This window comes from Megascapheus bottae, chromosome 3 (assembly GCF_031878675.1).
Source record: "Megascapheus bottae isolate mThoBot1 chromosome 3, mThoBot2.hap1, whole genome shotgun sequence".
In the NCBI taxonomy this organism is placed as follows: domain Eukaryota; kingdom Metazoa; phylum Chordata; class Mammalia; order Rodentia; family Geomyidae; genus Megascapheus; species Megascapheus bottae.
In genome coordinates, this window is record NC_143511.1 from 87587289 (window position 1) to 87615151 (window position 27863).

Genomic DNA, 27863 nt, shown 5'->3' on the forward strand with positions numbered 1-27863 from the left:
TTAGCAGAGTCTTCTTAACAGGACAATAGGATTCGTGACCGGGGCCCTCAGTGACATAAGCTCTACTGGGCGACACTGCAGAGACCTCTTCACAGAGCCCCTTTTGCAGGGGCTCCATCAATGCATGGCTTCCTCTCAGTTCCTCAGGTCTCACTTGATCTTAAAGGAGGAAAAGAGTCATGCTTTTCAGCCTGGTGCACTGGCTCATACCTGTAGTCCCAGCTACACAGAAGGCGATCTGAGGATTGCCATTTGAAGCCAGCCCAGGCAGGAATGCCAATGAGACCCTTTATTTCCAATTAATCACCAAAAAAATCTAGAAGTGGAGATGTGGTTCAAGTAGTAGAGCACCACCCTTGACTAAAAAATTCTCAGGGACATCACCTAGGTCCTGAGTCCAAGCCCCAGCAACCCCCCCCCACCACACATACACGCACACACAAAGTCACATTTTTAAGTTGGATGGGCAGGCTATAGCAAAAGTAGGGGCACCCCTCTGAGCTCCTCCAATTGGGCCCTCATCCTGGAAGAATAGAACCCAGCATACTTCTCTCATCTGGGCTTGGAAGATGGGGACACCCTCCCTTCCTTGCAGTCAGCTTGTCACCCACTTTGTTGACAACCCCATTGAAAACAGGCCTCTATGGCTGTGAAAGCTGTGTCTCCCAGTCACTCCTCTCCCAGATGGTTTGTGAAAGGCAAAAGGTCTGGAACCCATAGGCATTCCCACCCCTCTGTCCCATCACTCAGGAGGGGCCAGGAGTGCAGCCAGGCCAAGAGGTCTGAAGCGTCCCCTCACCTGGCCTCCTGGTGTACCGCCTCCAATTAAATCAAAACGGTTTGTTTTTAATGGTCTTTTACACTGACAAGTGGGCGATCATTCTGGACCCACTAGCTGTCAGGGAGCCGAGGCAAATCCTCCGTTGATAATGCCCAACGCTTCCAATTAGGAGCCGGGGCCGCTCCTGGCGCGCTAACGATTCCCTAGCCGCCCCCCCGGGTCCCTTTGGCACTGGCTGTTTCTTCCTGCCTCCTCCACCGCAAATTACTGACACAAAACGGAAGGCCCTGCGTCTCCTCCGCCACGCCAGGCCCGGGCCCTGTTGGGTTTAATGAGCCGATGGAAGTTTCGCAGCTCCAGCGTTAAATTCTTTTCTTGTTTGACAGCTGCTCGGCTAAGGCGAGTGTTGACCTTATAAAAGATTTAGTGTTTCTCATTATTTTCTGTCAAGCTTCACAAGTGATGGCTGGGCGGTGATCATTTACATCCTAGGGTGGGTGGGTGCCAGCGTGTGTGTGTGTGTGTGTGTGTGTGTGTGTGTGTGTGTATGTACAGTGTGCAAGGCAGAGACAGGAAATGGGGCCAGGAGGGGGCCTTACTCCCTCTGGGTTATATCTGGTCTCCCGTATACACACAGCAGCTCCCAGAATGTCATTTGTCTCGGGCTGAAGTGTTTCAAAGATGCTAGGGCCACCATGATGGATGCTTTGTGGGTTCTTGTTCAGCTGAGCTAGAGGCACTGAGAAAGGGTAGAGCCATCAGAGCCTTTCAGGACTGAAGCTGGACGAAAGGCCCTTCCAAGCCAGACTGGGGGTCCAGGTCACCTGGGGTTTCCATACATGGACAAGTCAGTATCTGACCAGTTGCCTGTCCAGCTATGAGCAAAAAAAGGAAAGGCTCTCAAAGCAGAACCATTGTCAAGCCCTGGTGATCACACCTCCAGCTACTCAGGAGGTGGAGATGCAAAGCTTGTGGTTCAAAGCCAGCTGGGGCAGAAAAATGTGTGCAAGGGCCAGGAGCGTGGCCTAGTGATAGAGTGCTTGCCTACTATACACAAAGCCCTGGGTTTGATTCCACAGTACCATCTAGACAGAAAAAGCCAGAAGTAGCACTGCAGCTCAAGTGGTAGAGCACTAGTCTTGAGCAAAAAGTGTCTAAGGACCATGCCCAGGCCCTGAGTTCAAACCCCAGGACTGGCAAAAAAAAAAAAAAAAGTGTGCAACTCATATCTCCAATTGACCAACAAAACACTGTTAAGTGGAGATGCAGCTCAGCTAATAGAGTGTCAGGCAAGCAAGAATGTGAAGACCTGGGTTCAAGCCACAGAACTAACACACATATACACTCTTCCTCTCTCTCTCTCTCTCTCTTTTTCTCGCTCTCTCCGCCTCTCTCAACCCTCTTAAAGGAAATAACTGGCACCAATCATTCTCCCTTGAGATGATTATGGGAGCTTGAGTTGTCTCCGTTCTGTTCCAGCACCCATGTGAAACTGGAGCAGGTCTATAACTAACAGGGCCCCGGGGAGTCTGCGTGGAAGCCTTCATCACCCCTGCTGGCCTCCTCGCATCGTCTGGTAATCTCTATGATCTCCTCTCTCTGGAGAGAGTATGCCACTGGCCGTTGGTTGCAGGTGGCCTGAAGAAGGGGCAGTCTGTCCTCAGGGACATGTATGGAAACATGGTTTTGATCTCTTAGAGGAACAATCTAAATGAATTACTATGTAGTCTTTACTTTTTATTTCTTTTTGTGTTGCATTAAAATGAGATTTAGCCAGGCCCAGGTGGCTCGCGCCTGTAATCCTAGCTCCTCAGGAGGTTAACATCTGAGCATTGCAGTTCAAAGCTAGCAGCTAAGGCAGACAAGCCTGGTAAACTCTTATCTCTAATTAGCAAAAATTAAAGGAGTTTAGGTGTGGCTTAAATGGTAGAACACTAGCCTTGATGGAAGAAAGTGGAATTAGAGCTTAAGCCCTGAGTTCAAACTCCAGCACTGGTGCACATGTACACACACACACACACACACACACACACACACACACACCTCAAGGTACAGACAATTCTTTGATATTTAGGAGGATTGCAATGAACAGTCATGTGATTTATATAAAAAGAAGTAAAGTATAACTTACTAAAGAAAAACAGTGCAAGGTGCTGTGGCTACTTGGGAGGCTGAGATCTGAGGATCACGGTTCAAAGCCAGCCCGGGCACTAAAGAACCTGAGACTCTTATCTCTAATTAATCACCAGAAAACTGGAAGTGGTACTGTGGTTCAAAGGGTAGGGTGGTAGTCTTGAGCTGAAGAACTCAGGGATAGCACTCAGGCCCAGAGTTCAAGTCCCACAACTGACCAAAAAAAAGAAAGAAAGAAAAGAAAAAGAAAAATAGGTAATTTGGACTTCATTAAACTTAAAAACTCTTGGGCTCCAAAGAATATTATCAAGGGGTTGGGAATGTGGCTTAGTGGTAGTGTGCTTGCCTGCTTACATGAAGCCCTGGGCTTGATTTCTCAATACCACATAAACAGAAAAAGTCAGAAGTAGAGCTCAAATGGTAGAGTGCTGACCTTGAGCAAAATAAACTCAAAATAGTGCCCAGGCACTGAGTTTAAGCCCCCAGACTGGCAAAAAAAAAAAAAAAGTAGGGCTGGGTGCGTAGCCTTGTGGTAGGGTGCTCATCTAGCATGCATGAAGCCCTGGGCTCAATTCGTTGTTACCACATACTCAGGAAAGGCTGGAAGTGGTGCTGAGGCTCAAGTGGTAGAGCTCTAGCCTTGAGAAAGTCCAAGGACAGTGCTCAGGCCCTGAGTTCAAGCCCAGGACTGGCAAAAAAAATACTTTGGCAGTTATTATGTCTAAACATAGTTTCCTATGATCTAGAAATTCTATGAACAGATACATACTCAAGAGAAGTGACCCTGGCACCCATAATCCTAGCTACCCAAGAGGTTGAAATCCAGAGGAATGCAGTTTAAGGCCCGCTCAACAACATTAAGTCATGAAATACTAGCTCAAAAATGGCTAGCAAAAACTAGGGGTGGAGGTGTGGTTCGAGTGGTAGAGTACCATGGCTCCAGCAAGGCTGTGAGTTTAAACTTTAGAATAGTCACAAAAGAAAGAAAACATATACCCACACATACATGTTACTACTCTAAAATCTACCTACTGATGGAAAAAATCTGTACACACCGTTCACCATGCTGGCACCTGAATGGACCACAGCTGTGTGACCCTGCGTGTACAAAAGGTCAGGTCACTTGAAGAAAAAGAAATAGACGACCTGAGTAGGAAGAGTGAAGGTCAGATGGGCCCGGAGGGGGGGTCAGGTAGGGAGGGTGGTCAGGGCCTGCCTTCCACTCCTGACCCATTCTGAGTACTTATCCACCAGCAGCTTGGTAGTGACCCCGGGCCCTTGGGGTGATCTGCAGGTGTGGCCTGCTGGCTGCAAATAGCAAGCTGATTCTTATTTTCAAAAGGAACAAAGGAGCCAGACATGCCCATGGCTCCCTCCTGTTATCTAGATCTGTGGATCTAGATTCATAGCCAACTCAGACAGAAAGCCCATGCCACTCTTATCTCCAACTAACCAGCAAAAGGCTAGAGGTAGAGCTGTAGCCTACCTCAGGCAGAGCACCAACCTTAAGTGAAAACAACAACAAGTGAAGGTATGTAGACCTGAGTTCAAGTTCTGATACCAGCATGCATGCACTCCCCCCCCACACACACATGCACACTCTCGACCAACCATAGACAAGCACAAACAACCTTTTCTTCTTATGCCTCGTCACCCAGGGAACACAGATCTCTGGCTTCTCTGCTCTGCCACCTAGGCTGCTGTCTTAACCTTTCTGAACTTCAGTACTCTCTCTTGGAAATCAAGAGTGATTCCCCCCACCAATCCAGGCTCAGGGATTGGCATTCTTCTCACTCCCCTGACACAGCCTGTTGGCCAAGATCAGGCCATTTTTAGGGCTAGGTCTAGACTTGGCAGGGGGCAAGGGAGATGCAAAAGTTGGTTTGTGTGGCGTGGATTTGGATGTGCTTTAGAGTCACAGCATGTGTGCAGCAGGGGTCAGGCTCTGGGTCCCGTGTGCCATCTATTTTCGGACCACAGAGAAATTAGAGCAAGTAGGAGAATAGCAATTTAGGGGACCAGATGTCTTGGGAGAGAGTGCTACCCTCATTAATTACCTAAAGCACAACCTGCAACATGAGAGGTAAAATCATAGGCTTCGCCCGCTTTCTGTTTACCTGGGGCCTCTGACCTCCAGCTGCCCTGAACTTGACAGGAATTACCAACCTGGGACTGATCCATAATTTTCAAGTGTCTCTCATTAGAGGAGACAGCCCCCTCAATCTTCTACAGAAAAATCTTTCTCCCAGTCACCAAGCACTTGTCACTTTAAAAAAAAAAAAAAAGCGGTAAAAATCTCTGTGGCTGTCATTTTTTTTCTCCTAAGCTTTTTGGCAGGTTCATCTTCTGTTTTCGTTTTCTTTTTTTAAAATCTGGCTATTTTTCCTGTAAGCCCGCCTCTGTCTTCTCTGTCCCCAGATCTGTGTCTGGAAGGCTTGCTGGGGCCCATGTAGTTAATAAGGGGACCGAGAGCCCAGCACTGGGCCTGGGCCACAGGCCCCAGAAAGGCTGCCGAGCTTGCATTGTAATGGTGGGTTTGCATTTGCCTGGTGTTCGGGGGTGTTTGGTGGTTTGGTATACTTGGCTTCTGAAGTCAGCCTCTGGTGTGCTAAACAGGTGCTCTACCATTTGAGCCATACGTTTCTTTTTTTGGCCTGAGCACCGTCCCTGAGCTTCTTTTGCTCAAGGCTAAGCACTTTACAACTTGAGCCACAACATTACTCGGCTTTTTCTGTTTGTGTGGTACTGAGGAATTGAAGCCTGGGCTTCATGTATGTTAGGCAAGCACTCTACCCCTGAGCCACACCCCCTGCCTGAGCCATCCCTTTATACTTCCTTCTTTTGGCCTGGGCTAGCTGGAATAGTGATCCCCCTGGCTCTGCCTCTGGACTGAGACTACAGGCTTGTGTTGCTATGTCCAGCTCCTTTTTTCTGGCCATCATGTACACACACACACACACACACACACACACACACACAAACACACACACACACACCCCATCCTCAGATCCTAACAGGTGTCTAACAGGGTTGTCCTGTGAGGACTCCATGGCTGCAGCCGAGGGCTATAGCCAGCCTCCAGCGGAAGGACTAGAAGGCAGGTAAAAGGGAAGAAAAGGCAAACTACTGTCCATCCTGAGCCACTGGGTCAGCTGCCGGCCGTCTTTCCATGCTACCAGCAAAAGACCATGACCTCCGCCTCACCTCCCTCTGGCCTGAGCCTCTCGAGCTGCAGCAAGTCCAAGCCTCCTGTACCCACCTGGGAAGAGTGTGCCACACACCATGAGGCATTCAGCTTCAGCCATGGCAATGCTGCTGTACCCCACACTCCAGAAAGGGAAATCTTGAAGCAAGGGCCCCATCTTAAGCAGGTTGTAGCTCAAGCAGTAAGCAATTGCTTACCAAATATGAAACTCTTGAGTTCAAATCCCAGTACCAAAAAAAAAAAAAGATGGTAAAGCACCTGGCTAAGCAGACTTCGTTAGGTGTGAGCTCAAGGAGACCCTGAAGTTAGGGGTGATGATAAATGGCAGAGGAACCATGAAGGATTGTAACCAAATGAAGAGCTGACTCACTGGAAATGGACATGAAAGCCTGGGCTCCTAGAAGTCAGTGGGCTGAGAGCTAAAGCTCTCAGTTCAAAGCCAGCCCAAGCAGGGAAGACCGTGAGGCTCTTATCTCCAGTTAACAAGCCAAAGTCCAGAAGTGATGCTGTGGCTGACGTGGTAGAGAACCAGCTTTGATCTTGAGAAGACAAGTCCCTGAGTTCAAACCTCAGTGCCAGCACACAACAACAACAACAACAACAACAACAAAAATCAAAAGAGGAAGGAAGGAAGGGGTGTGCTGATGCTTGCTCCCGAGTGAAGCTGGTAGCAGAGCTGGGGCTGCAGTCTGGGGCCAAGGTGGAGGCAGTGCAGGCAGAGCCCAGGGCTGGCTGCTGGCCTCAGCTCAGGCCACACTCGTCAGAGACCTGGGGTCACCTTTGAGCCAAATCTTTCTGCCCACCTCCCAGCCCAGTCTTGCTGCTCCCCCCATCACACTGGCTTCCTTTCCTTCCTCTGATTTGCCCAATTCCTCCTACCTTGCAGCTTGGGGTGACCCCTCACCCCTGGGACATATTTTCCTCTTCCTTTCCTCCAAGCAAGTTCTCCCATGCTCCTGAGAGAATCTGCCTGCCCTCCATAAACTAGATCTCCGCAGTCCATGATGCATGATCTGTGTGTGTGTGTGTGTGTGTGCGCGTGCGTGCACGAGTACTAGGGCTTGAACCCAGGGCCTCATGCTCTTACTTAGCTTTTTCATTCAAAGCTGGTGCTCTACTACTTGAACTATACCTCCACTTCTGGCTTTTTGCTTGTTAACTGGAGATGAGAGTCTCATGGACTTTCCTGCCCAGGCTGGCCTTGAAACAGGATCCTTGAATCTCAGTCTGCTGAGTGCTAAAACGACGGGCATGAGCCACTAGTACCTGCCTGTCCACAATCTTTTTTTTATTGTAATTAATAGAGAGGTTACAGTTATATTCGCCAGATAGAAGGTACATTACTTCACACACACATTGGTACCCCTTCTCATGTTTTTGTCCCCATTTCCCTCCCTCCACCCCCTGTCCACAATCTTAATACCACAGCGCTTACACAATTAACATCCAACAGTTTACATGCTTCCTGCATATAGTCCCTGTCAGGCACAACATGGCCTCTGCCACAGGGCACAGGCCTGGCCTCTCTTCCTCTCTGGTGTCTCCAAAAAGAGCAAAAGAGTGCAGCCCCTTTTTTTGTGCAGTGCTATTTCAGTCTGCATAGTAGGCCCTGCTTCGAGCTGGCCCAGAGCCTCCACCCATTGGTTAAGGCAGCCCCACCTGCCAGGACCCCCCCCCCAGTCCCCCTTCTTCCCCCCACCCCCAGCTGCAAGGCTGCCATTTACCCCAGCGACCTTAGAGCGGCTCCGAGCTCTGCTTGCAGAGCTGTCTCCTGCCAGAGCTCGTGCAGCTTCCTAGCTCCAGGCAGAGACACACCGCAGATGGCTTAATTTAGAAGCATCTTCGAAGGAATTCCTTCTCTATAGCTCTTCATCCCCGGACTCTGCGGGGCTGTGGGTCGTGACCACGCAGGGGCTGCTCACGTGTGGCTCAGCTGAGCGTGTGCAGGCAGGAGGGTGGACGGGAGCCATGGCTTGTTGCCTGTGGCCTCCCTTTGACCTGCTTGAGTGAGTGAGCTCAGAGCTCATGGGGCTCTGGGCCTCCACCCCAATGCCCTTGCCTTTGATCTGTGAGATCGGAGCTATAGCTGAGTCCCAGGGTCTCTGCTTTCCTACCTGAAGAATGGAGCCAGCCAGCAGGGCACTGGTGGCTCACACCTGTAATCCTGGCTACTTAAGAGGCTGAGATATGAGGATAGTGGTTCAAAGCCAGCCAGGACAGGAAAAGACATGAGACATCTCCAATTCACTAGGAAAAAGCTGAAAGTAGAACTGTGGCTCAAGTGGTAGAGCACTAGCCTTGAGTAAAACAGATAAGGGACAGTTCAAGCCCTGGTACCAGCCCTCACCACCACCACCAAAAAAGAAAAAGAAAACGGAAGAATGGAGAGACAGGGATGCAGAGATGTCTGTTTTTGAGTTTGTTTTTGTTTTTTTCTGGTTCTGGGGCGACATAAACCCTCAGTGCCTAAGACCCATGGGTCTGATGCCACTCTGCTGTGGACAAGATGAGGGTGGAGTTGCCCATCCAGAGCTTCCTGGGCTGCCAGGCTTCTGTCCTGGGTTTGGGATTTGAGGGTTGCACGGGTTTGGACAGGTTCAGACAGGTCCAGTCTCCCCTTCCTGTAGATCCACTCGTGTTGACTTCCAGGCAAGTCCATGGCCCCGCTGCTTTGTCTCTAGCTCCTGACTCGAAGCCATGCCTAGCCCAGGAGGCCCCACTACTTGTGCTCCCCTATTTCTCTTCCAAGACCTCAGACCACAAATTTCCCAGGTCCTTTCAAGCCCCTTCCACTCATCCACTCACTTCTTTGCCTGTCCCACCTTGGTCAAGCCTTCCTTGGGCTCCAGACCCCACCTTCCAGAACTCTACCACTTGGAGCCATAGCTCCTCTTCTGGTTTTCTGGTGGATAATTAGATTGGAGTCTCACAGACTTTCCTGCCTGGGTTGGTTTAGAACCACAGTCCTCGGGTCGCATTCTCCTGAGTTGCTAGGATGACAGGCATGAGCTGCCACACTCAGCACTACAAATATTCTTTACAATAACAACAAAAACCCAAATAAGTCAGAGAGTGATGGAGACTGGCATTGCCTTGTGGTGGTGATGGGTTCCTCCAGGAAATGTCCACGTTACTAAATTGTACACATTAAAAAAGTGTAGGTGTGTTGGGCTGGGACTTTGGCCTAGTGGTAGAGTGCTTGCCTAGCATGCACGAAGACCCAGGTTCGATTCCTCAGTACCACATACATAGAAAAAAGCCAGAAATGGTGCTGTGGCTCAAGTGGTAGAGCTCTAACCTTGAGAAAACCCAAGGATAGTGCTCAGGTCCTGAGCTCAAGCCCAGGACTGGCAAAAAAGGGGGGCAGGTGTGGTATATCAGCTGTACCCCAATAGACTGCTATTAGAATTTGTAGTACGAGGATCGAACTCGAGGCGTGAGCAGGCTAGGCAGGCACTCTACCACTGAGCTACATCCAAAGCCCCTTTTGTGTGTGCACCTGTGCACATGAGGGTTTGAATTCAGGGCCTTGCACTTGCTCGGCTAGCACTCCATCACTTGAGCCATACCTCCAGTTCTGCTTTTTGCAAGTTATTTTGGAGATGGAGACTTGTAGACTTTTCTGCCCAGGCTGGCCAGGATTACAGGAGCCCAAGTTCTTTTTTTTTTCTTTTCTTTTTCTTGAGACAGTGTCTACTAAGTTATCCAGGCCTACTTCAAACTTGTAACCCTCTTGCCTCAGTCTCTCATGTTGCTGGGATTACAGGTATGAACTACCATAACCTACAGAAATGTATTTTTCTTGCTCACAGCTAGTGTTCTACCTCTGGAGCCATATCTCAAGGCTGAGAAATATGCTTTTAAAAGAAAGAAAACTGTTACAACAGTGACATTGTAGCACCATGGAAGTTATTTTAATATAATGTTAAGCATTCTTTAGGTTTGGAAAAACACAAATCAAAATAGATTGGTAGCTTGCCCCCAGGGGAATGTCTGGCACTGGTCTGAACACCCTGAAGACTGTGGAGGCCTAAGCTTGAGACGCTGGAACCCTGGTGAGAGCCACCATCCCAGGACACAGCCACCTGCTCACCATCTCCAGCTGCCCTGCGGAGCCAGGGCTAAAAGGAAAATTGTGTCCAAGTATAAAAACCAAGCCATGCCTGCCAGAAGGGACACAGGGAATCCCAGAACACTTATGTTCCATCCTTCCTGCACAATGTGTGGGCTCTTTTCTCTCCATCTGCCTATTTGAACACGCGCACGTGTGCACACGCGCGCGCACGGGCGCGCGCGCGCACACACACACACACACACACACACACATTGGGTGGTACTGAAACTTGATCTCAGTTATTTTTTTTCTTTGCCAGTCCTGGGGCTTTGACTCAAGCCACAGCACCACTTCTGGCTTTTTCTGTGTATGTGGTATTGAGAAATGGAATCCCAGGCTTTGTGCATGGTAGGCAAGCACTCTACCACCATTCTCTCGGCCCCTTGATCTCAGTTCTTGCTTGGCAGGTGTTCTGTCACTTGCCAGGAGTGTGGCCCTTTTTGCGCTTTGATTTGTTTTTTAATAGTCTCTTACTTTTACCTGGGCTGACCTCAAAACTGTGATCTTCCTACTTCAGCTTCCCTAGTAGCTGAGATTACAGGTGTGTACACCATACCGGTTCATTCTCTTCTTGGTCTGTTGCCTTTGTTTTTTTTTTTTTTTGTTTTGCTGTTTTTGCCAGTCCTGGGCTTGAGCTCAGGGCCTGAGCACTGTCCTTGGACTTTCTCAAGGCTAGAGCTCTACCACTTGAGCTTCAGCACCACTTCCAGCTTTTTTCTGTGTGGTGCCGAGGAACTGAACCTGGGTCTTCATGCATGCTAGGCAAGCACTCTACCACTAGGCCAAACTCCCGGCCCTGTTGCCTTTGTTTTGAAACTGGGAATTGATCTAAGAACAAGACCATGATCTAACTAAGATATTTCACCCTGGGAGCAGACAAGTGTTAAGAGACTGTGTGAAGGCTCTACCCTGGCAGACACAAGGGCTTTGGAGTTAAGCTCAGGCTCTTTTCTACAGTATAAGTGCCCCAAGTTGAGGTGGATGTATACCCAAAACTCCTGAAACCCAAAGCCTGGGTGAGGCCAGCCCTCTACATGCGCCCTGCCCCTTCGCCTCAGACACTCCTGCATCCTTTAGTCCCTGTAAGTGTGTCTTCTCCCTGGAACCCATGGCCTGGGCTCCCTGTAAGTGTGTCTTCTCCCGGGCCTGGATCCCCATGGGCTGGGCTCCTGCAGTTTGTTCTCGCAGCACAAGCCTCACTCTGTGAGCTGTAAGGCTGACATACAATTGTGGCTTGGTGGCCACTCTGGGATTGTGAGTTCCAGCAGGGTGGAGCTGACCTGCCTCTCTTCCTCCTCTGGGCCCATGCCTGAGGCAGAGCTGGCTGTAGATATGAATGAATGAATGAATGAATGAATGAATGAGAGAATGAATGATGGAATGAGCAAGCGGGTGAGTGAATGAATGAATGAGTAGCAAATGAGCAAATGAATGAATGAGTGAAAGTGGAAGAGGGAATAGATAAATAAACCAGCAGTGCGCCTGCACCTTTTCTATCCCGTGCCCTCTCCCTGGCCCCTCCCCCAGGTCTTCCTGTGGCTAGTGGTGTGGTATGGGGGACAATGCATGTCTTGATTACAAGGCAGTCACAGGCTCCAGGGGGACATTGGGAGAAGTGAAGGCTTCCTCCCTCATGGGGGGAGCAGGCTGAGGATTAAGGACAGAAAATCTTTTTGTTTCCTGCAGGGTTGGGCGGGAACCCAGGTCCTTGCATGTTATAGGTAAGGGCTCTGCCACTGGGCCCCCCAGCCACCCATGCACACATGGCTCATCCTGAAGTCTTCACTCGAGAGACTGCCCCACTTGACTCTGTCTCCCCATCAGGGTTTTTGTTTTAATTGGTTTCATTTTATTTTCCAGCAGGGCAAGGTGAAAACAGCTCTGTTTCTGGAGCAGTTGAGGGTCACCCCCATCCCTGCAGGCTGCCATGAGCCCCTTGGGGAGAAGGGCTTGTTTAAGGATATGTGTGGGTTGGTGGGGGGGGAGGGAGGGAGGGAGGGAGGCAGAACTAGGGCTTGACCCCAGGACCTTGGTGCTGTCCCTTAGCCTTTGTGCTCAAGGCTGTCACTCCACCACCAGAGCTGGCACCCCTCCACTGGAGATGAGACTCCATGGACTTTACCACTTGGGCTGGCTTTGAACCACGATCCTCAGATCTCAGCTTCTTAAGTAGATAAAATTACAGGTGTGCTCCCTGGTGTCTGGCTGCTTTGAGTTTTAGTCATAGAAAAGCAGCAGTGCTGGGTGATGGGTGGGGTGAGGAGAGGAGAGCCTTACCCCGTCTTCCTTCCCCTCTGCGCAGGCCATCTCCCAGCTGGACACCTTCCCGACTGAGGCCGATCGCCAGCGAGCCTTAAGAGCCCACCGGGAAGAGCGGGCCGTGCGCCAGGGGATGCTTCGAATGGGCAACTACACCCACCCCTAGACCCCCACCCCTCTTCCTGCCCAGTGCCAGCAAGCCCTGCCCATGTTGGTGCAGGTCCTGCTAGACTTCTGGATTCCAGTCCTAGATGAATTATTTTTGGAAAGACTTCCCCTTCCCTGAGTGGCCCCCTTCCCTCCCCCCAGGCCCCCCTCCCCAGGCAGGCTCATCCTGCCCCCCTTTGTCTGCTCTCAAAGTTTGTATTTGGATAAATCCACATTACAAAGGCAGTTTATAAAACTCCAAGCTGTGGGTTGAGTCCATGGCTCTGCCTGTTAGGTGTTTAAAAGGACGGCGGGCCACACGTGGAGAGCCCTGGCATCATCCCACTCTCCCTCTCCTGGTGATGTCTGGGTCTCATCAGGGAAGTGGTCTCCAGGACTCCTGATGGCCGGGATAGCCAATGATTGGTTCCACAGGCCAGCCAGCCCCTCCCCTGGGGCTGGGGTCCTGTCAATCAGGGTGATTTCTGCAGTGGTGGGCTATGGGGGGGTAGGGGGTAGGGAGAGGGCCCGCAGTTGCTTGCGAATGAGCCAGTGGCTGATGGTCCCTGGCTGCTAGACTTTCTAGCCATCTCTCTAGAACTTCCTACTTCAATCTTTGGTGTCTCCCCTACAAACAATATGCTGATCTATTTTAAAGTTAAAATTTTTCCTCTGTCTCCTGGGTCTTTATTTGGAAACCAGTAAACCATAACTGAGACTCACCCACTGATGCTGGCGCACGGAGACTGCCAGGGGTGCATTCTCTGAGGAGCGCCCACCATGCCTCTCCAGGGCCAGCAAGCTCACGATGCCTTTTCTTCTGTTTTTGGTGGGGGTACTGGGATTTGAACTCAGGGCCCTCAGGTTGCTACTCAGGCACTGTACCACTTGAGCCATGCTTCCAGTCCTTTTGACTCTGGTTATATTTTTGCCAGTCCTGGGGCTTGAACTCAGGGCCCAAGCACTGTCCTTGGGCTTTCTCAAGGCTATCGTTCTAACACTTGAGCCACAGCACCACTTCCGGCTTTTTCTATGTGTGTATGTATGTATGCATATATGTATGCATGGTAGGCAAGCACTCTGCCACCCACTAGGCCAAACTCCTGGCTGACTGTAATTATTATTGTTATTATTATTATTATTATTTGTGGGTCATGGGGCTTGAACTCAGCCTGGGCACTGTCTCTGAACTCTTCAGCTCAAGGCCACCGCCTTAACTGAAGGTAAGAGTCTCAGGTCCTTTTGTGCCCGGGTTGGCTTTGAACCTTGATCCTCAGAGCTCAGCCTCCTGAGTAGCTAGGATTACAGGTGTGAACCACCGCACCCGACTGACTCTGATTATTTTATTTTATTTTATTTTATTTATTTATTTATTTTTTGCCAGTCCTGGGCTTGAGCTCTCAGGGCCTGAGCACTTGTCCTTGGACTTTCTCAAGGCTAGAGCTCTACCACTTGAGCCTCAGCACCACTTCTGGCTTTTTTCTATGTATGTGGTACCGAGGAATTGAACCCGGGTCTTCATGCATGCTAGGCAAGCACTTTAACCACTAGGCCAAACTCCCGGCCCCGACTCTGATTATTTTAAAGAGAGAATCTCACTATTTTTTTTGGCCTGTACTGGTCTTGAACCACAATCCTTCTGATCTCAGCCTCCTGTCCAGTGAGGATGATAAACACACCGCCATCCTCTCTGTTGGTTGGTAGAGGAGCCAGGCTCACCTCCAGCATCAATCCTCCTGATCCCTGCCTCCTCAGTAGCTGAGTTTAGTGCTTGGGAGGCTGAGGCAGAAGGGTCACACGTGCAAGACCAGCCTGGGCTCCTAGAATGTCAAAAAGCTCAAACCAACAGGGTACTTGTGGCTACAATCCTATCCAGATGGAGCTGAGAATCCTTAAGACTTCATTTCAAAAAAGAAAAAAAAAAAGCAGAAAAAGGCAAATGGTAGAGTGCCAGCTCGGGGACCACGCAAGCCAAGCAACTGAGGGGTTGAGTCAAACCCCAGTACCAGCAAAAGCAAAAAGCTACAAAACCAGCCTCAGGATTGAGCTGACCACGCACCCCTCTCCTCCTCCTGGAAACCTCCCTGACCACCTCTTCCAGGCCCACCACTCAGCTCCCACCAGGCACCTCTGCTCCCTAACCTGCCACCCATGCTTCCTGTCCTCTCCGCATGAGTGCCCACCTGCCTCCTTATCATTGTCTCAGCTGAGCTCCTCCTCAAAGACCCTACCCCAAGAGCCTGAGACGGCACTGGCCTGTGCCTGTCCTCTCCACTGCTCCCGCCCTGCCTCCAGGAAGGACACTGCCCGTCCTGCTAGGAGGCTCCAGCATCTCAGGTCTCAGAGGCCACACCCCACAGAGCAGTGCTCCCTGTAGTCTGTGCTGGGATCACTGGTTGTAGCCTGGAAAGAGAGAGGCTGAGGGCTCAGACTAGAGCCTGCTTCCTAATCATCAGTGTGTACACACACACACACACACACACACACACACACACACACGTGGAGCCTGCTTCCTAATCATCAGTGTGTACACACACACACACACACACACGTGGCCTGGATTCGAAGTGTCAGGCTCTTCCCGATGCATTTACCCCTTTGAACACCTTTGCTTTGCCCCCAGTCAATCATAGGCGTCTAGATCCATACTTTAGTAATAATAAAAGAAGAGTTCCTACTTATCTATAGCTTAAAAGTGCCAGGTCCAAGCTGGCGGCGCACCTGTCTGCATGTGTGCGTGTGTGTGGTACTAGGGCTTGCTTGTGCCACGCCTTCAGCCCTGCCTTCTGCTGGTTGTTTTGGGAATGTGTGTCATGGACTGTCCTGGCAGGCCTGGCTTGGAACAGCACTCCTCCTTGAGTGACGAGGATTTCAGGTTCTTTGCTTTGAAATCCTCTATGGCAAGGGGGGAAGAAGAGTACACCAGGAGACAAAAGTTTCTAGAAGGACCTGGAATTGACTCCGTGCCCCCAAAGGCCAGGTCACCACACTGTGGAAAGCTGGTGACACGACAGGCATGCCTCCATCCCACATTGCTTTTCTGAGGGTCTGGTGAGATGGAGAGGGCAGGCTCCCCGGCAAAGCTCAGCTATGAGCCCTCCAATCCCTCCACACACCAGATGACTCCAGGGCCTGTCACAGATGCCCAGGACACCAGCCTGGACATTCTCCCGCGTCCTCAGCCGTGGCTCCCCCTGCCCAGGCCCACAGCTGCCCTGCAGGGGACCCACCCCCGCCCCCGCTCCTTGTCCGACAGCACCACCTGCTGGTGAGCTGGAGGCAGACGCGGTGAAAGCTCCAGGCTCTGCGTGGACCATCCCTCCCTTCCAGACTTGCTTCTTCCTTATTTGAGCCCCGAGTATGATTCTGGGCTGGTTCCACCTCCTTGGGTTTGCTTGTCACACTGGCCAAACCTCTGTTTTCGCTTGAGCCTAGCTTGGGAGGAGCAAGGCCGGGGGTTATTGTGCATACATCTCTGCCCTTCTGACCCAGGAGAGAGTACCCCAAGGTCCCAGCCCAGGAGGACTGGAAACTCACCTTACTAGCCTCCTCCCCAGACACTACCACTCACTCACGTAAAGAAGGACACAGATTGGCATCTCCCAGATGTCCCAGAGCCTGTCCCTACAAATGTCTTTACAGGGATGTCTGAAGGCGACACTCTCCTAATTACACTCCCATAATGCGTTGTGAGGACGGTGTCATGGAAGGACAGTCTCCGACTTGACATACCCCCGGAACCCGAGGCTGCTGAGCCGTGGGGACCAGCTGATCTGGACCCTCCGTTGAGCTCCTGGCTGGCAGGAGGAGGGGACACCAGTGTTGAGATGGGACCTATGGAAAAAGGACTCACACTGACGGAAAGGGCTGAGGCAATGTGAAAAGCCTCAAGGGAAGAGCGGTTTGGAGGCTCACACAGGAGCGAGGTGGGGTCTAGCACAAACCTGCTCCTGTTCGAGCCCACTGAACTCAGCCTGTTCCACACTGACCGAGCCCAGGCCACTCCTCCATCGGTACACGCATTCATTCATGCATCTGCCCCCTCCCTCCCTCCCTTCTCTCTCTCTTTGGCATGACCAGATAAGTCTCTTGACCAAAAGAAAGTTATAAAGTCTGACTGTGGCCAAGGATTCTCCACAGAGGAGAATCCACAAGAGTGCTAGAGTGGTGGTTAATGGTTGGATCTGCTTCTGCCTTCCAGACGCTTCTGGAAGCCAAAGGGGAAAGCACTTCAGCCACACACTCAACACCCACCCCCTGTTCCCGGGAAATTTCTGATCCTGGCTTGTTTTCTCTCTTTTTCTCTTCCTTCCTTTCTTTCTTCCTTCCTTTCTTCTTTCTCTCTTACCCTCCATTGCTTCCTTCCTTTTGCTGGTCCTGGGGCTCAAACTCTGGTCTTGGTGCTGGCACCACTTCTGGCTTTTTCTGGCTTTTTCAGGGCCACTTCTGGTTTTCGGGTTGTTAATTGGAGATACAAGTTTGGTGGCTTTCTTGTGAGGCTGGCTCCAAACCTCAGTCCTCAGGTCTCAGCCTCCTGAGTAGCTAGAGTGCAGGTGTGAGCCGCCAGCACCCAGATCTTTTATTTACTTACTTTTATGTAGGCCAGGTAGGCTCAGTTTTGAGATCCTCTTGTTGTAGCCACTGAGTGCTGGGATTACAAGAATCATGCCCAGCTCTGGTTTGGATTTTGGAGTCATCCATCCAGGCCTCAACTAGTGTTGACTTGGAAGTAGCAAACTGAGGGGGCCCACGCCAGCGCCTCTCCCCACGGCGGGAGACCCTGCCAGGGTGACAGCCCAGCCAGCAGCCAAGCCACCCTTGTGCTTTATCCACGTGGAACAAAGCGTTCTGTTTGCTGGAAAACCCTTTCATGCTTGAAATCATCTTCGAGGAGGAAACCCTAGCTTTTTGTACAGGTTCTTAGGACTCGATGCAAATATACTTGAAACTTAAATCTACAAATGGGGAATTGTGAAGCTGAGGTTTTTGTGGAGAGGATGGAACTTAGGGCACATAAAAAAGAGCTGCACCTCAGCCCTGGAAGGGAGCTCATCCTTGACTCGGGCACTCTCCCAAGACCTCCAGCCTTGTGTTCAGTGCAGGAGGGAGGGAGGGAGCGAGGGAGGGAGGGAGGGAAGGAAGGAAGGAAGGAAGGAAGGAAGGAAGGAAGGAAGGAAGGAAGGAAGTTATCTTCCTGGTCGCAGGAGCGCCGTAGGATTTTGGTTTGATTGGATGGGTGCTTGGTTTTTGGAATGGAGCCATACTGGGGACTGAATTCAAAGCCTTCATCTCGCTCCACCATTTGAATGTTTCTCCTTTGTTTTTTCTCAGTGCACCCCAGGTCAGCCTCAGACCATGACTCTCCCACTCTGCCTCCCAAGCAGCCTATCTTTGTTCTATCATTCCCAGCTTGTTTGCAGAAATGGGATCAAGCTAACATTTTCTTTGGCTGGCCTCAAGCCTGGATCCTCCCTTCTCTGTCTTCATAGGGTTTTGACTTAAGCAGAGTTGAAGAACACTCAGGCAGGACGCTGGCTTTGGTTTTGGAGGAGAGGGAGGACGCTGGCTTTGGTTTTGGAGGAGAGGGAGGACGCTGGCTTTGGTTTTGGAGGAGAGGGAGGACGCTGGCTTTGGTTTTTGGAGGAGAGGGAGGACGCTGGCTTTGGTTTTGGAGGAGAGGGAGGACGCTGGCTTTGGTTTTGGAGGAGAGGGAGGACGCTGGCTTTGGTTTTGGAGGAGAGGGAGGACGCTGGGCAGCAGGTGGGCAGGAACACACTGGGGGTTGTGGCTGAGGGTTAAGTCCAGCCCAGCTGATAGAGTAGTCACTGTGGCATGGAGTGCATAACCAGAGCCAAGTGCAATGATTTCTCACACCAGTGGGATGAGAGCAATGTGGCCCCCATCTTTGAGCAGGAGGGGAGAGGGACAGGGAGGGACAGAAAGCAATATGCCTTTTTATGTAATTTTCTCAGGGCTGCAGAGCAGGACTAGTCTGAGACAGGTGAGAAATTTGGGAGGCAATAAAAACCTTAGCAAGATGACATTTTACTGCCATGTTTCAACCATAAGTTGAAAATCCATGTGGAGAAAATAGCATTTATTTATTTACTGTGCTACTGGGGCTCAAACTCAGGGCCTGGGGACTGTCCCTTAGCCTTTTCACTCAAGGCTGGTACTCTACCACTTGGCTACATATCTTCTTCTGGCTTTTTGCTGGTTATTACTGGTTGCTTGGAGATAAGAATTTTGTGGACTTGGGACTGGTAGTTTGGCCTAGTGGTAGAGTGCTTGCCTAGCATGCCTGAAGACCTGGGTTCACTTCCTCAGTACCACATACATAGAAAAAGCCAGAAGTGGAGCTGAGGCTCAAGTGGTAGAGCTTTAGCCTTGAGAAAGCCCAAGGACAGTGCTCAGACCCTGAGTTCAAGCTCCGGGACTAGCAAAAAAAAATTGTGGAGTTTTTCTGACTGGGCTGGCTTTGAACCTTAACCCTCAGAACTCAGCCTCCTGAGTAAGTGGGGTTACAGGTGTGAGTCACCAGTACATTTAAAAATAAGGATTCCTAGTGCTGGGTTCTAGAGGGGTGTGTGACTTTCCAGGTCTGGAGTCCTTATCTCTGATCACCTCATCTACAGGGCAGATTGAAGAATGACATAGACATCTTCCTTTTTTTTTTTTTTGATCGTGGGGCTTCAGCTCAAGGCTACCATCCTACCCTGTGAGTACAGTGCCTCTTGCAGTTTTCTGGTGATTAACTGGAGATAAGACTCTCACTAGCTTTGTAGTTCCCAGGCTGGCATTGAACCCCGATCCTCAGATCTCAGCGCCTGAGTAGCTAGGATTACAGGTCTGAGCCCCTTTCAGACAGGAGCCTGGATCCTCCAGCCATCCCCTGCACATTGGCGTGTGTGGCTTTGCCTGCTGAGACAGGTGAGCAAAAGCCAGCAGAAGGAAGTTTATCTCTAGCTCGGGCTGAGCTCTGGTCAGAGCGGAGTCAGAGTCTCCCAGCTCCATCTCTGACCCAAAGCCAAGAGTCCACCCTGAGGCAGGATTTGAACTCCACAGCCAGGCTGTTCACAGCCTCTCCCACTCCGGCCCCCCTACAAAGCTCACGTGTTGCTGACTTTGTACAAAAGGAAAAGGTGAGACTCTAGTGAGAGAGGTGACGGCCAACGCCTTCAGGCCTTGTGTCTGCATCTGCCCGTGTCGCCCCTGGCTCTCACAGTCGTGGTCTTAGACCTTGTAGGACTTGGAGTTCAAGGGAGATGAAATGATTTAGAAAAAGGCAGTTGACTAACAGTGTAGTGACACACCCAAGAGGGAGACTGTAGGGAAGAGGATCTTAGCAGTTCAAGACTGGCCTGAGCCAAAATGCAAGACCCCCATGCAAAACAAAAAGTCTGGGGTGGGGTCATGGCTCAAGTGGTAGAATGCCTGCCGAGCCTGGTGGAGTTCAAATCCCACTACTGCCAGAAAGAAAGAAAAGGAGGAGGGAGGGAAGAGGAAACCTCAAAGGGCAAGTAGGCAAGAGAACTTGAAGCGTGAAATTCCCAGAGAAGATGAGAATTGGGGGAGCGGGTCTGGATGCTGAATACCCAGTCCGGAAGAGGGTCCCGATGGGCGCTGGCCTGGGCTGGTGACCCAGTGGCTCTGGAGGCCGAGTTCTCCTCCTTGGAGACCCCTCTTCAGGCCCCTGAGGGAGGGGACTGGGAACTGCCTGGGCCAGGGGCCCCAGAGAGGGAAGGAAAGAGGACCTGGAAATGCCCAATTCAAGACAAAACAAACAACAACAACAAGAAGACACCTTGTTAGTGAGGGAGAGCTGAATCTGAGCGTCGGTTCCCAGGAGCGAAATCACTCGGCGGGTTTGGATCGTAACGGACAGGACCGGGGCGGCGCGGGAGCCGCGGCTGCGGGAGGCCGGGCTCGCGGGTCGGCCCCTCCTCTCCGGCCGCTGGCCCCGAGCTGCCCGCGCCCGAGCCGCCGCGCGTCTGCGGCTCCAAACGCGTCTGGACGCCACGGGCCGGACAAGGCCCCGAGGCTTCCGCTCCCGCGGGCGGGCTGCAGCAGGGCGGCCGGGGGCCCCGCCGGCCGGCCCGGACTCTTGAGGCCTGGAACCCTCGGTCTGGGCCCCGGGGGCGGAGAGGGGCTGCCGCGCCACGCGGGGCCCGCGCGTGCTTCTGCAGATGGCGGCGTCGGGGAGGGAGAGGGGGTCTCCGGGCGCGCAGAGCAGGGGGGAGGCAGGGCAGGGCCGGGAAGGGCCGCGGCGGCCCGCCAGGCTCTTGATTTATGGTCCCCCTCCCGGCCACCAAACAGAAATGGGCCGCGGGCGGGCGACGCGGGGCCCCGCGGCGGGAGGCGCCCAGGTCGCGGGCTGCGCCCTCCGCGGGCCCCGCCCTCGCGCCTCGCCGACAGCTTGCAGCCGAGCCGGGCCCGCGTCCCCGGGGAGCGGCCGGCCTCGTCCGCAGCCCGGCCGGCGGGGCCGCTTCCAATCTGCCGGCGGGCGCAGGGGGAGAGCGCGGCCCGCCCGGCTCCGGGGGCTCCGGGGGCTCCGGGGAGACACAAGTTTCGCGGGGCCGCTCCAGTCCTAGCCTCGTGTTTGGCGTCTCCGGGCGCTGACACGGACTCGAGGCCCGGGGCGGGAGTGGAGCGCGCGGGCGGGCGGAGCCTGGGAGCCCTCGGAGAAGAGCTCGGCCCGCTGGGGCCCCGCGGCGCACGCGGGTCCGGACTCCCACCGCCCGGGAGTTCCCGGGCGCGGCGCCGCAGAGGCGCGGATCGGGACCCGAGGCGGGAGGACGAAGGCCACCGCTCCCGCGCTGCCCGAAACTCAGCCCCCGGCGAGCTCGGCCCGCCGCGAGCCGAGGTCTCCAGGGTCTGCAAACTCGTCCGCGGCCCGGGTCCGAGTGAAAAGCGCCGATCGCCCCGGGGATCGCGTCCCGGGGAGGCCGGGGGAGGGGGCACCGGCCGCAGCGCCCCCGGGCCGGGACCGCAGGGCCCTAGGAGGCCGGAAGACAAGACTGCAAACTCCCACCCTGGAAACATCCAGAGCCCGGCGAAAACGCCCGTAAACACGGCGCTCAGGTTCCTTCCCCGCGCGCGGGGAAAGGGACTTCACACACGCGCGCGCGCGCGCACACACGTTCCCCCGCTCGTAAGAAAACTGCGAGGGAGACGAGGAGGAGGATGGAGGTGCGAGGGCGCGGCGGCGGCCGGGGAGGTCGGGAGCCCCGCGCCGGCCCGGCCCCGGCCCGCGTCCTCCGCGCCGCCCCGCCCTCGCCTAATCACCCTCATTAGGGGCCTCATCACCGGCCTAATGAGAGCAAACCGAGTGGAAACCGCCGGTAAACAGTGGGGTCCGCGCTGTAATTAATTCAGTGTCTCTTGGAATCACACTGGAGAGGAACCGGGCCGCGGCCGGCGGAGCCGTGACATCACCGCCAAAATCCGCGCGAGCCAATCAGCGGCGGCGCTCCGGGGACACGTGGGCGAGGCCCCGAGAAAAAACACAACACGACGGGAACGGGAAACAACAATAAAAAAAATCCAGCCCGAAGTAAAAGTGACACGAGTTCATTTTTTTCAAGGAAGGGGGGGAAGGCGCCGGCTCGCCGAGGACGCGCGGAGAGGGAGAGCGGCGGCGGGGGAGCCGCGGGGCGCTGTCCGCGGTGCTGACGAGCCGGAGCCGGGCGCGGGGGGCGCGGGGGGCGCGCGGGGCCCCGCCGAGGCCGAGCGCCATGGGCCGCGCGCCGCCGCCGCCGCCGCCGCCGCCGCCGCTCTCCGCGGTGCTGACGCCCGCAGGTGCCCGGCCCGGCCGCCGCTCTCCGCCGAGCTGACCCGGCCGCCCTCGGGCCGCCGCGGGGCCGAGCGCTTCGGATTCGGGTTCGGAAGCCGTTCTCGATTTCGATTCCAGCGCCGTCGCGCGTCTCCGGTGCGGGGCCGAAGGGGCCGCCGGCCGCGCGTCTCCCTTCTGCTCGCCCAGCCCGGGCCCTCCGCCCCTTCCTCCCCGACACTCCCACCTCCCCCCCTCGGCTCGCCGCTCCGCGGAGCCGCACCAGACTGCGCTCAGCCCTTTCGGATCCAATGCGCACCGGACGCTGGCCCAGAGCTCCCCGGCTCCCCCGAGGCTGAACTTCGTCCAAGGTGCCCGCCTGCCCCATGCCAGCCCGCAGCTAGGGGCAGGGGCAGCGGCGGCTGCGGCTGCGGGTGGGTGGGGAGCTCTGGGGAAGGTCGGGTCGCAGCTCGGCTATGGAAGGCTCCAATGGCTTCGGGATCGACTCCATCCTCTCCCACCGGGCGGGCAGCCCCGCCCTTCCCAAGGGGGACCCCTTGCTCGGGGACTGCCGCTCACCCCTGGAGCTGAGTCCGCGCTCGGAAAGTAGCAGCGACTGCTCTTCGCCAGCCTCGCCGGGGAGGGACTGTCTGGACGCGGGCGCCCCGCGGCCTGGCGGGGCTTCGGGCCCGGCCTTGGACGCTCACCTGCAGCCCGGGCAGCTCTCGGCCCCGGCCCAGTCGCGCACCGTCACCTCCTCCTTTCTGATCAGGGACATCCTCGCCGACTGCAAGCCGCTCGCGGCCTGCGCGCCCTACTCCAGCTGCGGGCCGCCCGCGGCCCCCGAGCCCGGAGGCCGCCTCTCGGCCAAGGCTGCCGAGGACTTCCGAGAGAAGCTCGACAAAAACGGGAGCACCACTTCCTCGGATTCTGAGTACAAAGGTAAGGAAACGCGCCCCGTGAAAACTTGGGGGGGGGTGCTTGTTAAAAACTGGAATCTAAAACTTGAGCGTCCGGGTGCACCCGGCACGTGCGCCCCGGACCAGGCTGACCAGCCAGCGGCTGTGGTCTGAGCCTTTCTCCCTGCTCCACAGTGGTGCCTGCAAGCAACAAAGCGTTCTGGGGAGACATCGAGGCTGGGGAAGGGATTCTGTGTGCCTGGAGGGAGATTATTCCACAAGACCCACAAAGCAAACTTTCTCAACTTCCACCTGAACCCCAATCTCCCCCGTCCCCAACCCCGGCTGCAGTGCTGGTGGCCCCAGCACTGGGGGCTTGTCTGTCCCCAGGCTGAGTGGGAGCTGGTAGCGATAGGAAGGCCCAACAGGAAAATCAATCAATCGTAACAGGACCCCCATGAGCCAGGTTTCTGCTCTTGTCTGAATTTCCCCCAATAACAGGGTTTCCTCCCTCACTGGACTCAGACTCCTCTGGGCCCTGTGAATTCTGAAGAGAACCCGCAGCCCAGCCACTGGCTGGAGCTCCACGGGTTCAGAGGTCCAGAAGAGAGGGAAGGCCCAGGCCCACGCTGCTTTCTCGCTGAATTTGAGTTCTAAACTCCCATGAATAGCGAGCACCAGAATCAGCTGAGGCCGCAGCCCAGAGCCCCCGTGCGGGGGTCAGCGCATCACTGGGCTCCCGCTCCCCACAGATCTGTTTTTGTTAGTATTCCTTTTTGGTTCCAAAGGGCCATGTTAAGAGGACGGAGAAAGGAAGAGAGAAAGGGAAAAAAAGGAAAAGAAAGGAGGAGAGAAAAGGGTCTTTAATTTCGTTTTCAAGGCTCAGTCACCGTGCTGACTGGGGCTGAGGCATAAAGTTCTTCCAGGGAAGAATGCAAGAAGCAGAGGTTGAAGAAGCACACAGCTTCCTAGCTTCACCAGCAGCAGAAAAGTGGAGCTTTTTCTCTATCCAAATTAAACCCGAAACCCTTCCCAGGCGGTACTTGTCTAGAGGCACAACTTGGTTGTGTTTGTAAAAGCCTGCATCTCCCACGTCTATTCGTACCGAGCCCTCACACAAATTCGGGAAGACTCATTTAACACCTTCCTTCCAAGCAAAGGTTCACTTGGTGACAGACGCTAACTCCACGTAGAAGCCTGTCTGGGGTTCGTCCCATTTTTCTTCATTTCCTCCATGGAAACGGCCAGGCCTACTTCAGCTGGGCTGGCCTGCTTATCACCTCTAAGACACATGTGCAAGTTGAAGTACAGCTCCCAGGAAGAGGCCAGTGTTCCCGCCAGCACCTTGGTCGATCACTTTTCTCCCCCAGGAGCCCATTTACAGAGGCAGAGAAAACTGGCCGTGGAGAAAGGCAAGGGAGGGGAAATGTACATATAATTTACAGCATCACACTGTATCAGTGATTGTCTGCACCCAGAGGTGCTGAAGAGAGGGCCAGGGGCTGCAGCCACTGCGGGGCCGTTTGGTTCTCTTATGTCTTTGCTCCCTCGCAGGATTTTGCGAAGAGGTTCCGTTTCATTGAAGGTAATCGGAATATCAATTTTCCTCTCCTGTCCCCAGTGATATCTGATCAGGGAGGTGAGGAGGGCCGGCTGTCCACACACCGTTTAAATGGGAGGAAGAACGCTTCCTCCCTCCGCAGGTCTCGCACCGGGGAAGGGGAGCGGGCAGCCCTGCCCGGGCTGCCCCCCGAGTGTCTCTCCAGCACGGAGGTGACCTTGTCAGAGTCTAAGTTGGGCGAGTCTGTTGGAGAGACAGCAGGGGGCCGGCCACGCGCCCCCGGTTCCTCGTCCTTACCCCGAAACCCGGGGGCTGGGAGGAACGAAAGCAACGCGGCTTGGCTCGGAGCGGGCCGGGGCCTCGGCTCGGGGATGCGACGCGGGGACCCCGTTCTGGGCAGCGGAGGCCGAGGCCGCGCCGGGCTGGGCGGCAGCGGCCGCGGAGTGGCCCAGGCCTGGGGCTCCGGGCGGCGGCGGCGGCCACCCGCTCCTCCCGAAGGGGACGGGGTTCCCGAGCGACGGACGGGGTTCCCGAGAGACGGACGGGGTTCCCGAAGGGGACGGGGTTCCCGAGAGACGGACGGGGTTCCCGAGCGACGGACGGGGTTCCCGAGCGACGGACGGGGTTCCCGAGCGAAGGACGGGGTTCCCGAGAGACGGACGGGGTTCCCGAAGGGGACGGGGTTCCCGAGCGTCGCTCCTGCCCTCCGTCCGCGGCTTAGATCCAGGCGTCCTCGGACTTGTTTCAACTTCCCAGCTGGCGGGCAGGGCGGACCTCGCCGCCGCCTCTCCCCGCGCCGCCTCCGGCTGCAAGGCCTCCTCCCTCGTGGCTCAATTAACCGGATTATTGTTTTCCGACAGGGAGAGATCTCCCCGCGTTCAGCTGCCCCCTGTCACTGCGGAGCCACGCACAATGAAGCCACGGGGGGAGCGGGGACGGCGCGGGCCGCGGGGACGGCGCGGGGAGCGGGGAGCGGGGACGGCGCGGGCCGCGGGGACGGAGCGAGCCGGCTCCGTCCGGCGCCGCGCGTGCTAGAAATCAACCCCAAACGAAAGCGGGAGAAGGGCGCGGGGCCGGGTGGGTCCGGCCGTGGAGCCCGGGCGCCCCGAGGCCACGCGGGCTCCGGGCAGCGCCCGCAGAGGGCCTCGGCCCGCGGGGGAAGTCGGCTCTGCAGACCGGGCCGGCCGGGCTCCGCGGGGCCCTCGGGGCCCGGATGGTTGCGGGGCGCACAGGTTTCTCCTCCCAGGCCCCTCGCCCTCGCGGGGAGTCCTCCGGGGCCAGGCGGGCCCAGCGCCTCAGTTTCCCCGGAGCGCAGCGGGGCGGGAGGGGGAGCAGGCTCGGATCTCCCGGGCTTGCTTCCTTCTCCCCGGCGCCGCCGTCGGGTTCCCCGTGCCCAGGGCCCCCCAGGGCTGGCGGCGCGCGGGCGGGGGCCGGGCCTGAGCACCGCCTGTCCCCGCAGTGAAGGAGGAGGGCGACCGCGAGATCTCCAGCTCCCGGGACAGCCCCCCCGTGCGCCTCAAGAAGCCGCGCAAGGCGCGCACGGCCTTCACCGACCATCAGCTGGCGCAGCTGGAGCGCAGCTTCGAGCGGCAGAAGTACCTGAGCGTGCAGGACCGCATGGAGCTGGCCGCCTCGCTCAACCTCACCGACACGCAGGTCAAGACCTGGTACCAGAACCGCAGGTGAGCGGGGCCCCCGCGACGCAAGGGACCAAGGGGACCGAGCGCCCCGGGCTGGGGCCTCAGAATTCCGCAGTGCGGACGACGGGGCCTCCCGGGGACACCACACCTCCCCGCATAGTGACGCGCGCGCAGCGCGGGCAGGCGCGGCGCCTTCCATACACAAGCCGCGGCACACGCACCCCATTAATAATGAATCCCGTTACTGCTCCGGCCATCAATAATTAAGGCCCGTGTCAGTAATTACACAATTATGATGACGATGAATAATTCAGGGACGGAAATGGGGTGGTGTGGCTGAGGCCCCTCGGTGAGACCCGCCTGCCCGGCCACCGGGCCCGGTGAGCTCAGGGGGTGAGGCCTGCGTTCCCGAGCCCGGCCGGCCCCGGGCCCCGGGCGGCCCCGGCCCCGGGCCTCCCCTCCCCAGGCCGCCCCGGCCCCAGCCCAGGCCGCCCCGGACCCCGGGGCCGCGCAGGCCGAGCGCGGCCGGGACGGGAGTCTCCCGTCGCAGCCTCGGTTGGGGAGGAGCCGGGGCTCCCGGGCCTCCACGCCGGGGACCCCGCATTCACCAGGCCTTCCCCGAACGAGCCCCGGCGTCTGTCCCCAGGGGCCTCGGCGACGCCCCGCGGATAGCGTGGCCTGTGGGCTTCGGGCCACCCGGCTGGGCCTGGAAGCCGGGCGCGGGGCGCTCCAGACCGCGGGCCCTGCCCGGGGCGTCCGCGGGGGCCGCGGCCACAGCCGGCCGTCGGCGTTGCCACCTTTTCCTCCTTTGGTTCGAGGCTGGGATTCGAACTCGGTACCTGACGCTTGCACTCGATGGCGGTGGGGCTCTACCCACGGGGCCAGGCCTCCAACCGCGGTCGTACCGGGCTCCGTGGGGCAGTGGCCGCGGCAGGCCAGCGGAGGCCGGGGAGGCCCGGGGAGGCCCGGGGACCGGCACCGGGGCGGGAGGCTCCGGGGAGGCCCGGGGACCGTACCCGGGCCGGGAGGCCCCGCTGACCGCGTGCCTTTCGGTCCCCAGGACGAAGTGGAAGCGGCAGACGGCCGTGGGGCTGGAGCTGCTGGCGGAGGCCGGCAACTACTCGGCGCTGCAGCGGATGTTCCCGTCGCCCTACTTCTACCCGCAGAGCCTGGTTTCCAACCTGGACCCCGGCGCCGCGCTCTACCTGTACCGCGGCCCCAGCGCGCCGCCGCCCGCGCTGCAGAGGCCGCTGGTGCCGCGCATCCTCATCCACGGGCTGCAGGGCGCGGGCGAGCCGCCGCCGCCGCTGCCCCCGCTGGCCGGCGTCCTCCCGCGCGCCGCGCAGCCCCGGTGA

The 27863-nt window shown here is 56.0% G+C and overlaps 2 protein-coding genes across 2 annotated transcripts in view; both read left to right on the forward strand.

Annotated features, from left to right (window-relative positions):
- The window catches only part of Cfap77 (cilia and flagella associated protein 77), a 109844-nt gene extending 96915 nt beyond the window's left edge, over positions 1 to 12929 (forward strand). The window contains exon 6 of the mRNA XM_090329228.1: positions 12536 to 12929. Within this exon, the coding sequence (XP_090185354.1) occupies positions 12536 to 12658 (123 nt within the window). The 3' untranslated portion in view covers positions 12659 to 12929. The remainder of the gene's footprint in view (positions 1 to 12535) is intronic.
- A 9571-nt stretch (positions 12930 to 22500) lies between these two features.
- Barhl1 (BarH like homeobox 1) lies at positions 22501 to 27863 on the forward strand. The gene is made up of 3 exons (XM_090329230.1): positions 22501 to 23350; positions 26328 to 26550; positions 27569 to 27863. The coding sequence occupies exons 1-3, from the start codon at positions 22885 to 22887 to the stop codon at positions 27861 to 27863; spliced, it is 984 nt and encodes a 327-aa protein (XP_090185356.1). The 5' UTR covers positions 22501 to 22884.